General features: G+C 52.4%; 1 protein-coding gene across 3 annotated transcripts in view; it reads right to left on the bottom strand.

Annotated features, from left to right (window-relative positions):
* Positions 1–8,485: 8,485 nt before the first annotated feature.
* TINAGL1 (tubulointerstitial nephritis antigen like 1) overlaps positions 8,486–14,241 on the bottom strand; it is a 34,808-nt gene continuing 29,052 nt past the window's right edge. The window contains exons 4-12 of one of the 3 annotated variants that reach the window (XM_032650663.1): positions 12,735–12,827; positions 12,403–12,517; positions 10,991–11,114; positions 10,751–10,901; positions 10,433–10,622; positions 10,273–10,318; positions 9,876–9,999; positions 9,075–9,120; positions 8,486–8,967 (exon numbers count right to left, since the gene is read on the bottom strand). In XM_032650663.1, coding sequence (XP_032506554.1) covers positions 8,827–8,967; positions 9,075–9,120; positions 9,876–9,999; positions 10,273–10,318; positions 10,433–10,622; positions 10,751–10,901; positions 10,991–11,114; positions 12,403–12,517; positions 12,735–12,827 — 1,030 coding nt within the window. In that variant the 3' untranslated portion in view covers positions 8,486–8,826. The remainder of the gene's footprint in view (positions 8,968–9,074; positions 9,121–9,875; positions 10,000–10,272; positions 10,319–10,432; positions 10,623–10,750; positions 10,902–10,990; positions 11,115–12,402; positions 12,518–12,734; positions 12,828–14,241) is intronic. The other 2 variants (XM_032650674.1, XM_032650681.1) reach the window with 2 other exon arrangements.

Genomic DNA, 14,241 nt, shown 5'->3' with positions numbered 1-14,241 from the left:
TTTTGTTTTAAGTGTATCTCTCATGAACAGCATGTAGCTGAATTGTGTGTTTTCATTCACACTGATAATCTACTCAATGATGAAATCAGTTCATTTACATTTAGTGTGATCGCCAGCACTTAAGATTTTATTTCTATATCTTATTTTGTGTTTCCCATTTACCATGAGTATTATCAATTGTTATTGATTGCTCTGTAACAAATTACCCCAAAACTGAGCAGCTCAAAACAACAAACATTTACTATCCTACACAGTTTCTTGGGGTCAGGAGTCCGGGAACCATGTAGCTAGATGATTCTGGCTCAGGCTCTCTGGGAGGTTGCAGTCAAGCTGTCAGCCAGGGATGCAGCCATCAGAAGGGTCTGTTGAGGATCAGCTTCCAAGCTCACTCACATGGCTGGAGGCTGGAGTCTTCAGTTCCTCACCACATGGGCTTCTCCGTAGGGTAACTTATACATGTCTTCCCCAGGGTGAGTGATGTGAGAAAGTTGAGAGAGATAGAGAGCTCAGAGAAAAAGCAACCAAACTGGAAGCCACTGTTCCTTTCTAATAGGGTTGCCAGATTTAGCCAATAAAAACACAGGATACCCAGTCAAATTTAAATTCCAGATAATATTTCAACATTTGTATGGGACATACTTATACTAAAAAATCATTCATGCTTATTCAAAATTCAAATTTGACTGGGCTTCCTGAATAACATCTGGTAACCCTTTTTATAATCTGATCTTGGAAGCAAAACTGGCTACAAAATTTGGGAGGCCCCTTATTTAAAAATTGTTAGGAATTTCAAGTCAGTGAGAGCAGAACATTAAACAGAGCATGGAGCCCTTCTGAGGAAGTTACCCTGTGTGAGAGCACAGGCTGTACTCCCAGAAAGCCAGCCCTGCTTGGAAGTGACATACCATCACTTCTACCACATTCTGTTGAACAGAAACTAGTCACTAAGTCCAGCCTACACATTATGGGAGGGGATAACATGAAGGTATGGGTCCCAGGAGGTAGTGATCACTGGGGCCATCTTGGAAACTGACTACATTTGCTTCTTCCATTTGTCATTTCCTGCCTTGGGGTGAACTGATTGGACTGTCTGCATTCCCTTTGTTTCCTCTCTGCTGGTTTAGAATACATTCTATTTCTGTTCTTTCATTAGTCATCCTTAAAATTTTAACGTGCATACTTCTGTTAATAAAGTCTAAAGTTAATCAATTCTTGAACAATCAAGGACCTTAGAATGCTTTTGAACTCTGATCATAGCTTCCTGCCTATAATTTGATTGTTTTCAGTTTTTAGTCTACCTTGTTTATTTTATCCCCCAAGTCAGCCTTTAAAATTATTTTTTATAAAGTCCATGCTTGTTTGAATTTCCCATTTTTAATCTTTTTTGGTTTTTTGCTCCCACTTCTTGTAATCTATTCCATCCTCTGGGTTTACTTCCTGAGTTTTTCATATTTTCTTAATCTGATATCTTGCCAGAACACTAGGTTCTCATGCGTTTTTTAGTGATTTTTTTAAAACCTTGGTTGCATCTCTGGTCATAGCCTTCTTTTTGTTCCCAATATTGTGTATTTTGTGATAATAATTTATTTTATTGACTTTTAAAGAATTAGTTCAACTTTTTGTTATTTTCCATATCATTATTTTCTGCTTTATTATTTCCTTTCTTCTACTCTCTTTGGGTTTTCTGACAGTCTCTTCCTAAAATCTTGAGTTGGATGCTGAATTCATTTGTTGCCAATCTTTCCTGTTTTTTCAAAAAATATATTTATTTATTTATTTGGTTGCACCGGGTCTTAGTTGTGTCAGGTAGGCTCCTTAGTTGTGGAGTGCCGGCTCCTTAGTTGCAGCATGTGGTTTCCTTAGTTGCGGCTCCAAGCCTCCTTAGTTGCAGCTCCCGGCCTCCTTAGTTGCAGTTCACGTGCTCCTTAGTTGTGGCATACAAACTCTTAGTTGCAGCATGCATGTGGGATCTAGTTCCCTGACCAGGGATCGAACCCAGGCCCCCTGCATTGGAAGCACGGAGTCTTATCCACTGCACCACCAGGGAAGTCCCGATCTTTCCTGTTTTTTTTTTTTTTTTTGCGGTACGCGGGCCTCTCACTGTTGTGGCCTCTCCCGTTGCAGAGCACAGGCTCCGGACGCGCAGGCTCAGCAGCCATGGTCCACGGGCCCAGCCACTCTGCGGCATGTGGGATCTTCCCAGACCGGGGCACGAACCCGTGTTCCCTGCATCGGCAGGCGGACTCTCAACCACTGCGCCACCAGGGAAGCCCAAGAAACGAGTTTTTAACTTAACATATTGGATCTCCTTGGCCAACATTTTTTTGTTGGTTTCTAATTTCATCATATTGGGGCTAGAGAACATGACTGAATGATATTGATTCTTTTTTTTTAAATTAATTTATTTTATTTATTATTTATTTTTGGCTGCATTGGGTCTTCATTGCTGCGTGCGGGCTTTCTCTAGTTGCGGTGAGCGGTGGCTGCTCTTCGTTGTGGTGCATGGGCTTTATTAGTTGTGGCTTGCAGGCTCCAGAGCGCAGGCTCAGTAGCTGTGGCACGTGGGCTTAGTTGCTCCGCGGCATGTGGGATCTTCCCGGACCAGGGCTCGAACCCATGTCCCCTGCATTGGCAGGCGGATTCTTAACCACTGCGCCACCAGGGAAGTCCCAATGAAACTGATTCTTTAAAAAAATTTTAGACTTCCTTTATGGCCATATATGTGGTATTTTTAAAAGTGTTCCATGTGAACTTGAAAACAATGGTTATTCTGTGTGTAAGGAGGTGTAAAGTTTATGTTTATCTAGCAGATGAAGTTCTTAATTACATTGTCCTAACTTCTGTATCTTTACTAATGTTTTGCTATTTCATCCACTGGTTTTAAGAAAGCTTAATTAGAATTTCCTACTTTGAAAAAAAATTTTCCCACTTTGTTTATAGATTCCTGCCTTTCTCCTTGTGGTTCTGACAGATTTGCTTTATATGTTTCACCAAAATACATATAAGTTTATGATCCATGTGAGTTCATGACTATTATATCTTCTTGGCAGATGTTTCCTTTTATGTGTGTGTTGGTTAGGGCTAGATTGCTGTTTCAAAAGACCCTCAAAAACAGTGGTTTAAATAACATAGAACTTTATTTTTTGTCCATGTGAAAGTCCACAGCCACGGTTCCTGTGGGGTTTGGTAAATGAGGAGCCAGCAGGAGAGGAGAGGGAGGGGAAAGAGTGAGGTTGAGGTATTTATTCCCCTGCCCCTTCACCATGAGGTCACCTTTGGTCTACATAACTCTCCATCAGAGCCTGGTCACCGCTCTCTCCCTTTGACCCTGCGGCCTAGGGGAATGAAAGCTATGCTATTGCTAGCCTCAGAGCTCTTGCGACTCCCCTATGCCCTACTTTGTCATTATTCCTTTTGACAATAAACTCTGCCCAAGTTCTCTTCATTAGAACACGCCATTTCCTGTTGGGACCCTGAGTGATGCAGGCTGGCATCATGTGTTTAAAAGTCATTGATTCTGAGTGCCTTTAGGCAAGCGTGCACGCTCCAATACATGCTGGACGCAGGCCCCGCTATTCCCTATTCCGACACTCCTGGCTCACCTTGTATCTGCCTAGTCCCAAAGACATTTGAGGCTGAGACCCTGGGTTAATGGCCCCAGTCTAAGACCCCGCATCCAGGTCTCCAGAACACTACCCTGTCTCGGGGGAAGGAACTACTCAAAGCCCATCAATAACACCCACCTTGTCCATCGTAACACAGACTCAGTTTGGCCACTGGTCTGATGGCCAGAGCAGCCTCTCCCTGGACAAACTCAGTATCTCAGGATCACGGGGACTCACCTTTGTCTGAGGGTGCTTTTTTACTTTAGATGGGTCAGAACTTTCACCTAGGACTGTCAGCTTCTGCAAGACCCAGAGTCAGCCTGGCCCTTTAGGGTGACTGCACATCTCTGCTCTGATTCATTAGGTACCAGTTTCTTCAGTCTGACTCTCCGTGGGCCCAGCTTGTTTCCCTCATTTCCTCATTCTTAGGGAAATGTTCAATCTTGGTCAGCTCCCACACAGAGATGGCAGAGATAACTGTTCCCATTTAACAGACTAGGAAACTGAGGTTCAGAGTGGAAAGTGAGCTTCGGGGAGTCCAGTGGGGCCCGGCTTTGAGCCTGGGTCTGTCTGGCTCTGAATTAGAGGCTTTCCTAGGGAGGCTGTGTGTGCTGGGGGGAGACAGGGGAGCCTGAGTGGAGGACAGAGCCACAGGTGACAGAGCCACAGGAACCTCAAAGCCCTCTCCTGGCCAGGCTGGGGCACAACATCTGGGTGAGAGGTGCAGAGTCGGGGGGCCCTGGAGTCCAACAGAATGAGATGCATTCCCAGTTCTGCCCCTTTCTGTTTGTCTCCTTGGGCCGGTCTCCAGGCTTCATGGAGCAGTTATGAGGACTCACCCAGGGAGTCTGTGAAATGTGCATGTGGGTAGCTGCTCAGTTCCAGGTGTCTCCCAGGTCCCTGCTCTTCGCTTCTCTGGGCTGTGGTGGGTGCGGTGCAGATTCAGCCAGCAGGGGGCGCTGCTGCCAACGTTGACCGTGCTTCTGGGCCCTGCCTGTGTGCACCCATTCATTCACTCATACCTCTGCCCTCAAAACAAACAGCTCCTGTTAAAGCATCTCATCACATCCCACGGTGGGGACCGTGCTATTCCCCTTGGAGCAGGAAGCAGGATGCTCTCCTGGAAGACCTGCTCAGACTCACCTTTGCTTTACTTTGGGAAGACTGCCTCGGGTGTTAGTGTCAGAGCCACAGAATTTTCACAAAATGGGTGGGATTCTAGAAAAGTTATCTCCCAGTCTTCAGGAATGAGTCATCAGGGAGAAGCTGGGGGAGGAACATCTCATTGTCTGACCCACAAAGTCATCTTTCTGGGTTGATCTACAAATTCAGTGGTAGGCAGTGTGGGCTGTATCCAGCTGCACCACTTATCAGCTAAGTGACCTGACCAATCCCATGCTTCCCTGAGCCTCTATCTCCTTATCTGTCCAATGGTGGTAACAGTAGTCCCTAGCTATGATGGACTGTTTCCATCATTTGGTCAGCATCCCTCCTTTCCCCTGGAACAGCAGTCTTCCCCTTTAGGATCTTCTCCTCAAAACACTGGTTCAGCCAGGGCAGTCATGGCATCTATGATCCTGTCCCTTAGCTATAGATGGTTGGCCCACAGGTGGACACCTGATTAGAGCTGGGCCAATTGGAAACCTTCCCTGTTCTGTTCTGTTTTGAGTCAAAACTGAGACGATGGCTGTGAAAATGTGAGAGGCTCAGGAGTTGTCATTGGTCAAATGTCCTACCTCATGGCAGAGTTAGTCTACAGAGGGAGAGGCAGGGGAGAGAGAGACAGAGTATGTGAGTGAGTCCTGGCAGGATTTGGATCCCTAGTTCTGGCTGTGCCTGGGTCCACTAGCCCTGCTCACAATCTGCAAGTTCAACTCTCCCTTAGATTCCCAGGGTCACCTCACTTGTTGGCATTGGTTTCTAAAGATACACTTTTTCACAGGGCTGTTTGTAGGATCAAATGAGCTAAAGTGTGTGAAGCACTCAGCCCAAGGCCTGGCCCACTGCAGACTCAGTAGGCATGGATTCCTTTCCCTTAATGGGCACCCGGCAAGGATGGGGTTTGGCAAGATGCCGGGAAGATGTGAAGCATCAGCACTAGTGAAGTGATGTAACTCAGCAGTTCTCGAGAAATAAAAGTCAGGTGCCTCGGGACCCTGCAGAGCTCCATGGGAGACCAGAATGAATGCCCAAGCAGGACATTTGGTACATAAGAAAGGACGAGACTAAGAAAAAAACTCCTGTCCCAACCTTTTGTGGGAGGAAAAATTGTCGGTGCCAGGGATGTATGCTGGAGTCCCTGGAGGTCTAGAAGGTGGACACCAGGAAAGGCTTTCCAGAGGAGAGACATTTGAGCTGGGTTTTGAAGGATGAATAAGAGTTTGTCAACCAGGGAAAGGACTTGGAAAAAGACATTGGACGAAACAACCACTATTAGTACAAAGCTGATTGGTATGAGAAGTCAGACAGCCTGGGTTTAATCCTGCCTCAACCAACCTTCAGATTCATCTATGCTTCTGTTCCTTATCTGCAAAATAAGGAAATAGGGACTTATTTTTAGTATTAAAAGAGATAATATATGTAAAACACTCAGAACAACGTGTTGTCAGAAGGCTGTGGTTAAGCACTAAATAAATGTTTAGCTCATTATGAAAAACATTTGCATTATCAAGTCCACCCCCACCTTTAGAAGACTGGAGCTGTTACCATTTATTGAGCCCTTAATAAGCTCCAGGCATGGTGCTAAATGCTTAGCATGCTTTGTCTCTTTTAATCCTCCCAATAACTCCAGGAGGTGAGTATTATTATCCCCATTAAAGATAGAAAAACAGAGGCTCTGAGAGGTCAAGATTTCATAGCCAGTGCGGAACAAGCAGAGTAGGCGTTCAAACTCAGGTTTGTCTAAGGACGCCCTTGGCTCAGAGAGAGCAAGGGACTGGCCTCAGGACACACAGCAGGGTGCTGGGGTGCCAGGATTTCTTTCTGGACCCACTCAAGGGCAGTAACGTGGTTGGAGGTCCTTGGTTTGCCTCTCCCTTTACAACAACATGTTCACTGAGTGTTGGTTCTCTTTGAGAGAACCAGGGGTGGCTGACGAGGCACCCGCTAAGCCCTCCGCAGCCCCATTCACACGCTCTCCCACTCCACGGCGGACCTTGCGGGCCTGGGGCCCCCGGCCCAGGGACAGAGCTGGGCCGACCCCACTTGGGTCCACAGGGTCAGGCCTCCCAGCAGCGCTGGCAGAGCTAAGAGCCTGGAGACCCAGCCGCGCCCCTGTTCCCCTCCCTTTCCCAACCCCCATTGCTTCCGCCAAAGGTCCTTGTAGAAAATTCCAGCCGCGCCCCTGGACCGGGGTTTTTCCAGCGGGATGGGAACAGTGGGCGCGTCTGGCAGCCAAAGCCGCAGAGGGGGTAGTAACTGGGCAGCCCCCGTCACCCCTGCTCAGGACTCCCCTCCCTTCGTTGTCCCCAGGGCCCCGGGCCAGCCTTGGCTCCTTGGGGACAGGCGGGCCAGCCAGGGGAGCCGGCTCGGGACGTCCTAGCAAACAGGAAATGAAACAAAGGCAGCGGCTTATCGGTCACCCCGCATTCCTTTCAGGTGATGCCCAAGCAGCCCAGGCGACAAGGCTGGCCCTGAGGGGCTGCCTGCCAGGGGACAGACCTCCCTGCTGCCTCTGCTCAGCGACTCTGGCTCCCCTGCCTTCCTGTTCAGCTGGGGGTGGGGGCAAGGAGGATTCCTGCCATGGGAGGCCCCATCACCAGGCACAGCAGGGTGCCTGAGCTCCTGGAAAGGCAGGGCTTCACACTGACCTCGGTGCCTAGAGGGGTGGGCTGAGGAGGGAGTCTTGAGAAGGGAATGGGGGGGAAAGAATGGGTTATATTCATTCAACCATTCCACAAACTGTAACACCACCTTATCCAGTGTACAGGTGTGGGTACCAGGACTCATCAATGAACCAGACCCAGTCGCTGCCCTCAAGGAACTTCCAGCATAAGAAGGATACGTGAAATACTGGTGAAAGGGCAAGATGCAGATGAGCTCAGGGAGGGGGTGTCTAAGCCATGCTAAGTTGGGTTGCGGTGCTTTGGGGACTCGTGGGTCCCTTGCACGGCACCTGGCACATCAGTTACTCTCCACCAGTACTGTCTGACTGAAGAAACCCTGGAGTTGGCTTTGAAACAGCAGTGGGATAGGGGAGGGGGTGGAACGGAAGGGCATCTGGACTGAGAGCGGCATGTGCAAATGCCCAGTGGTCTGCGTGTGTACTGGACACTAGCGAGCAGTGAGGACTCTGGAGTCGCCTGGGCACTGAGTGAAGAAGCTGGTGAGGAGGCTGGTGGGGGTGGGTCCTGATGGCCTTGAATGCCAGGCTGAGGCCTGGACTTAATTCTCCAGGCACTGGGAGCACAGGGAGGTGGGGGAGGGAGAGGGCTCAGAGAGGCAGGCCCAGCCTGGCCTAGGGGTAGGGGAAGCAGGGGGCTCCCCTTTGCCTGGGTGGCTTGGAGAGGCTGATCTGCAGAGACAGAGGCTCCAGCTTCTGTGGGGCTGTGCCCCCCTTGCCTGCTGGGCACTGGCACCAGTTCTGCTGATTGGTGGGTTGGATTCCCCCGCCCCAGGCAGCGCTGACTCAGCGTCTGAGAAGTGGTTCCCACGGGCCCACGACTCTCTAGGGGCCAGAAGCCATGCCATCCATGCCCCACCTCCAAGTGGGTCAGTGTCCAGGGCCACTGACAATTAGGGCTGAATGGAGGCTAAGATTTCTGGTCCACCCCACCCCCCACCCCGGCCAACCAGCATGGCTTTAGGCAGTCCTTTCTGCTGTCTAACCATATGCCACCCAAACTCTGGCCTGGCTCTCCACATCCAGAAGTTCCAAGATACATAGTTATCAATACTTTGTTTTTATTTTAAAACAGTGAAAAGAAAAATAAATATCTTTGAGAAATAAGAGTACAAGGGTGGGGTGGAGTGGTGGGGCCGGAGAAGGGGGTGTCCTAGCTTCGGTGGTCTTGCTCCTTCCCGGCCAGGCCCTGCCCGGCCCCCGCTGGGAGGTCTGGGGGCTCCGCCAGCCTCGCCTGTCCGAGGCTCCCAAGCCGGGAGCTGCGTCAGCGTCAGCGGAACCCTCGCGCGCGAGGATTAGGCCCCTGGGGCCCGGAGCTCCGTCGGGCGGGCGGGGGCTGCTGCCCCACAGAGGGCTCTTCCCGGCGTGGTGCCCGCGGCCTCAGTGGTGACCCATGTCCTCCATTCCCACGCGGCCCCAGACGCCCAGCACGAAGCTCTCGATGTCGCACTCGTTGGCGCCGCGCACGATGCGGAAGTGGCCCCTCTCTCCCCAGGCTGGGCCCCACGAGTTGGCCGCCGTCTGGGAATGAGAAGGAGCCGTGAGGAGGGGAACTGGAGTGGGGGAAGAGGACAGGAGGCCCGGGGGAAGGTGACAGCGGCCGCAGGGCACGCGGCGCAGGGACTCACCCAGTACTTGAGCGTCCTTCCGTCGGGCAGCGTCTCCTCCCCCCACCTGCGGGGCAGAGCCGGAGGGGGAAGGGCGCTGATTCACCTGCTTTCAGGAGCTCCCGCCCCGCGGCCTTCCCTGCCCAGGCCCCTGTTGCCATTGGTGACTTGGGTGCACCCTCAGGACTTGGGCAGCTCTCTGTCCCTCTCTGCACCTCCCTCAGTCTCCACATCTCTAATTCTGTGCACCTGTGCCTGGTGTGGGAACGGTCCCAAAGGGACAACTGGAGGGGGAAGCAGAAAAGGAGGGAAACTGGGCCTCCACCCTCCAGGGATCCACATCCCAGCGACCAGTTCTCTGGGACCTCATACATCTGCCTGCCCTCCCTCCTCACCTGGTGGGGGATGGGGGGCAGGGGGCAGTGTGTGTGTGCAAAGTACATTTCATTGGTTGGACTATTGAAATCAGCGACTCTAGCATTGCCTCTTATATCAGCTGGGGAAACTGAGGGCTGGGGGAGTGAGTCAGGCAGAGCTGGGACAGGTGCTGAGCTGAGGAGAGGTTGAGCAACTCTTGAATCCTTGTCTGTATTTCATTTGGAGTTAGTTTTCCCAGTGTGTAAGGAAGGAAGAGTTCTAGAACACCTTAAAAGGCCCCTAACTCTTGGTGTGACCCAGGGCAAGTACCTCCTCTTTTTGAGTCTCGGTTTCCTCCCCTATGAAATGGAGCTTTGCAGAGAGGTGGTAAGGACTCAAGGCAGACTCAGAGGCCCCAGTGCAAGCTCTGCTGCCCCCAACCCCCCTGCCCACCAAGGCCCTCACCCTGTGATCTTGACCGAATGGGTCCCATGATGGCGGTATTGCTCCGGCCTCCCAAGGCTCACTGGTGTATGGCTGTAGATGCCGCTCTGGTACAGGAAGAAGTCCTCATGCACCTCCATGAGGGCTGTGGGCAGAGGTCAAAATGGGGCTGGCTCAGCCCATCAGCACAGGCACTGACACCCAAGCCTGGAGATGCATGCCCAGGCCCCGGGGCCTCTGGTACCAAGACTCTAAGTGCCCCCTCCAGGTGCTACTCCTGGGGAAGGGACATGGTTTTTCCCACTCCTGGCCCCAACGGACTTGCTGCTCAATGCTGTACGGACCACCTGTGCCTCTGTGCCCAGTGTCAAGCAGGCACAAGCTTCTGGAATCAGGGGACAGGATGAGGGGCATTTACCTTGGACAGGGCCATTCTCCATCAGCTCCTTCATGATCTCCTTCTCCTGGAGGGTGAGGCGGTGGGGAGGAGAGTATCCATCAGGCGCGAGCGAGGCTTAAGCCTTTGGCCAACCTTCCAGCTCTCCTGCCTTTGCCCCCTCACCCAAGTGCAGACTTACGTTGGAGCCGAGGCGGTAGGCAGGAGTGACCTGGTAGATGTCATTGGCATGGACATAGCTACTGGGGCAGCGGGCGGTGGCCTGCCGTTTGCCCCGACCCATGGCCCGACTGTGCATCATGCAGCGGGGTGCGGAGCCAGCCTCGTCCCACCCATGGCCCGAGAACGGGTAGCAGTGGTCAGACACAACCCTGCAGGGGCAGCAGGAGGGAGCGGGGACAGAGTGGGCATGGGGCAGCCTGGCCCAGGCCCTTCCTGCAGGCTTCCCCTTCCTAAGACCCCCGCCTCATGCCCTCTTCCCTACCCCCTTGCTGCTCACCCTCGACGGCGCAGGAACCACCAGGCACCGTCAAGTCGCCCACCGCGGCAACCCTGCTGGTTGTGCGTGTCACAAGACAGCAGGTTCTGGGGTGACAGGACAGGTGTCATGTGCCCCAGAGAATGGATTGAGACTCGATCAGATGCCACAGCTGGTGGGGGGGGGAGGTAGAGGGGCTGTCAGGGGGCTCAGGCCTTTGCCCTCCTTTCCCACCTGGCCAGCCCCTGCCCTTGAACATACCTGCCGTGGAGAAGGCCCAGGAGCCTGCACAGTTGCCCTGGTCAAGAGGGTCGTGGATCAAGTTGGGCCACTTCTCAGAGGCCTCGAAGGCTCTGGGCAGCACCTCCCCTGGGCCCAGCACTGTCTGCAAGGAAAAGGTCACTGTCTGCCTCCTGCCTCTGCCCCAGACTGCCGCTCAGGGGCCCTAGGCATTGGAGGTCTCCCAAGAGTCCGGGGCCTCGGTGCTCTGTGACCACCTAAAGGGGTGGGATAGGGAGGGTGGGAGGGAGACGCAAGGGGGAAGAGATATGGGGATGTATGTACATGCATAGCTGATTCACTTTGTTATACAGCAGCAACTAACACACCGCTGTAAAGCAATTATACTCCAATAAAGATGTTTAAAAAAAAAAAGTCCAGGGCCTTCTGCAGTTTGATCTTGAGCCCTCTGTTGCTGAGAGACTCCAGCAACCTCCACGGTGACCCAGAGGAAGACCCAGACACCATTTAGTGCCTCTCTAGTGTCAGGTGGGGGGTGACTAGTCCTGTTTTACAGGTGAGGCAATTGAAGCCAGGAATAGGGAAGTGGTCGGGCCACTTTCCATCCTCAACCGCTGCCTCTTTCCTCCTCTGTACCTTCTGATCTGCTACATCCTTCTTCCCACCAGGACCTTGGGCTTCAGGCCCCAAAGGGCAGGGGAGGGAAGAAGCAGTAAGGTCCCGTGACTGGGCAGGCTGCCAAGGCAAACAGCAGGAGGCAGAAAATAGCCAGAGGCCCAGGGGAGTAAGGGCAGGGGCAGGGTCTGGTCACCTCAGCCTTGAGCTGAGCTCCCTCTGCAGGGAGGGCCGCTCTGGCCAGTCACTGCCTCCTCCCTGCCGGCCACTGATGAAAGGAGCCTCCGGCATGTGTCCCGCTCAAGCTCCCTTCCTCGCCCTTTGACTGTTCTGGGTCTGGTTCTCATTTCTCCCTCTGGAGGGTCCCACTGGTGGGAAGGGTGAAACCCCCTCCTCCCTGGGGGTTCTGCTGAGATGGTGTTTGTTTCCGGGAATTGCTGCTCTCTGGCCAAAGCTGGAGGAGTGTCTGTCCCTCCCTTCCCAAAATACCAAGGTGACCTCCTGGCCCTTAGGGCCCTAACCCAGCCATACTGGGACCAATGACATTTTTCCCAAGCCGGAGAGGCCAGAGAAGCTAGGGAGGGTCAGATGCTGGGACCACAAAATTCAGAATCTGAGCATCAGTTCTTGCAGGGCAGCACATCTTGTTATAGGCAGAAACCCAAGGCCCAGAGAAGGGGAGTCCCTTGTCCAGGGATACACAGCCTATTGGTGGGGGACAGGCCTAGGCCCTTGGAGAAGCAGGGCACAGGGTGCCAGGGTCCCTGGGGTGGTAGGCCAAGAGGAGATGGCAGGATTGTGGGCAGGGATGGACTTACATGAATCTCATTCATATTGGTGACGGAGGAAGACGGGCGGATGGTGCCCAGGCGGTAGCGAATGCCCTCATCCAGGGTCATGCCCCAGAAGGCACTGTGGTTCCCAGCCCGCCACCTGAAAGAGAGGGGATGGAGGTCACAGACCGGCCAAGGCTGGGGGTCCTGGAGGTATGCGCACGTGGGCGGGAGAGATGCCTACCAGCTAAATGTACGCATGAATAAGATCTGAGTGTGGGTGTGCCTGGCAGGACACGCATCTCGGGCAGAACATACATGTGTATGTGTGTGCACGCACATGTGTGCCCACTCGGGGCATTTTTAGGGCCTCTCACCCATAGTTGCCTTGGTTGATGGCCTTGATCATGTTTTCGTCCACCAGGCATGGCTCCTGGTCACACTCCCACTGCCCTTTCTCCTGGCAGGTGCTGGAAGAACAGGAGGAAAGGAAGAGGTGAGGTGGTGCTGGGCATCCTTGGAAGGGAGGAGGCCTCAGAGGTCAACATGGGCCTGAAATTCTGCATCAGCACCTATGAGAGGACCGCCAGATGATCCCATCCAGCCTGGTGGCTTTAAATGTCAATTTCAAATTTATGATTCTCAAGTTTATATCTGCTTCTCAGATCTCTCCCTAAACTCCAGATTCAAGGATATTACTGCTACACCACATCACCTCCTGGGTGTCTAACAGGTCACACTCAGCACATCCCAAACCAAATTCCTGTTCCCCCCTACCCCCAGGCCTGCGCCTGCCACAGTACTCGAAAATGGCACTCCATCCTCTCCTGGAGTGCAGGCCAAAAGCCTGGGAGGCACCCTGGACCCTCTCTCACTTGCTAACCCGATTCATTGGCAGATCGTGTTGACTCTACCTTAAAAACACATCCAGAATCCAAACCATGTCTCATTCTTTTCCGTAGCCACCATGGTCCAATCACCTTTCACTTGGATTCTGCTGTAGCCTCCTCACTGCTCTCCCCGATTCTGCCCAGTGCCCACCCCACCCCCCCCGCTTCGGTATATTTTTAACACAGCTGCCCAAGCGATCCTGTTAAACACAAATCATATCATGCCATTCCCCTGCCCAAAACCTGCCACTGGCTTCACATCAAGAATAAGAGCCAAAGTCCTTCCAGCGCCAACAAGGCCCTGCACGATCTGTCCTCCTGTCCCCTCTCTGACCCCCTCGTCCCCGTCCTGGTTCCTGAGGTCCCAGCCAGGCTGGTCCTGACTGTTGACACCAGCCGTGCTCCTGCCCCCGGGCCTTTGCACGGTTCTTCCTCCAACATCCTCACGGCCCCTCTCACTTCTTCTAAGTCCTTATTCAAATGTCACCTTCTCAGGGTGGCCTGCCCTGGCCACCCTAACTCAGCATCCTCCACCCTTCCTACCCTGCTTCCCTGTTTTCTTTTCTCCTCAGCCTGTCATCACTATCTGACGTATTATATCTTTAGTTATTTATATTGTCTATACCTGTTTCTTCACAGAATCTAAGGTCCTTGAGGGCAGGTATTGTTTGATACCTTCAGTGCCTAAAAACAAAACCTAGCACATAGTAGCCACCCACCCAATAGATATTTGTGGAATGAATGAATGAATGAATGGGGCAGTACAGTGAAGTGATGAAGAGCATGGATTCTGAATTGAATCCAGGGTTCAGAGTCTAGCTGACTAGTCATGTGACCTTAGGTAAGTTATTTTAAACTCTCCCTCAATGTTGTCTGTAAGATGAGGATAATAATAGTACCACCTTCCAGGGATTAAAAGGCAAGCTTGCAAAGTACTCAGCCCAGGGCCTGGACCATGTGATGTGCTCAAGAATTGTTATCTTCCATGATTGTT

Source organism: Phocoena sinus, chromosome 1 (assembly GCF_008692025.1).
Source record: "Phocoena sinus isolate mPhoSin1 chromosome 1, mPhoSin1.pri, whole genome shotgun sequence".
Taxonomy (NCBI): domain Eukaryota; kingdom Metazoa; phylum Chordata; class Mammalia; order Artiodactyla; family Phocoenidae; genus Phocoena; species Phocoena sinus.
Note: the sequence above shows the minus strand (reverse complement) of the source record. Positions and strands in the feature narration are given on the sequence as shown.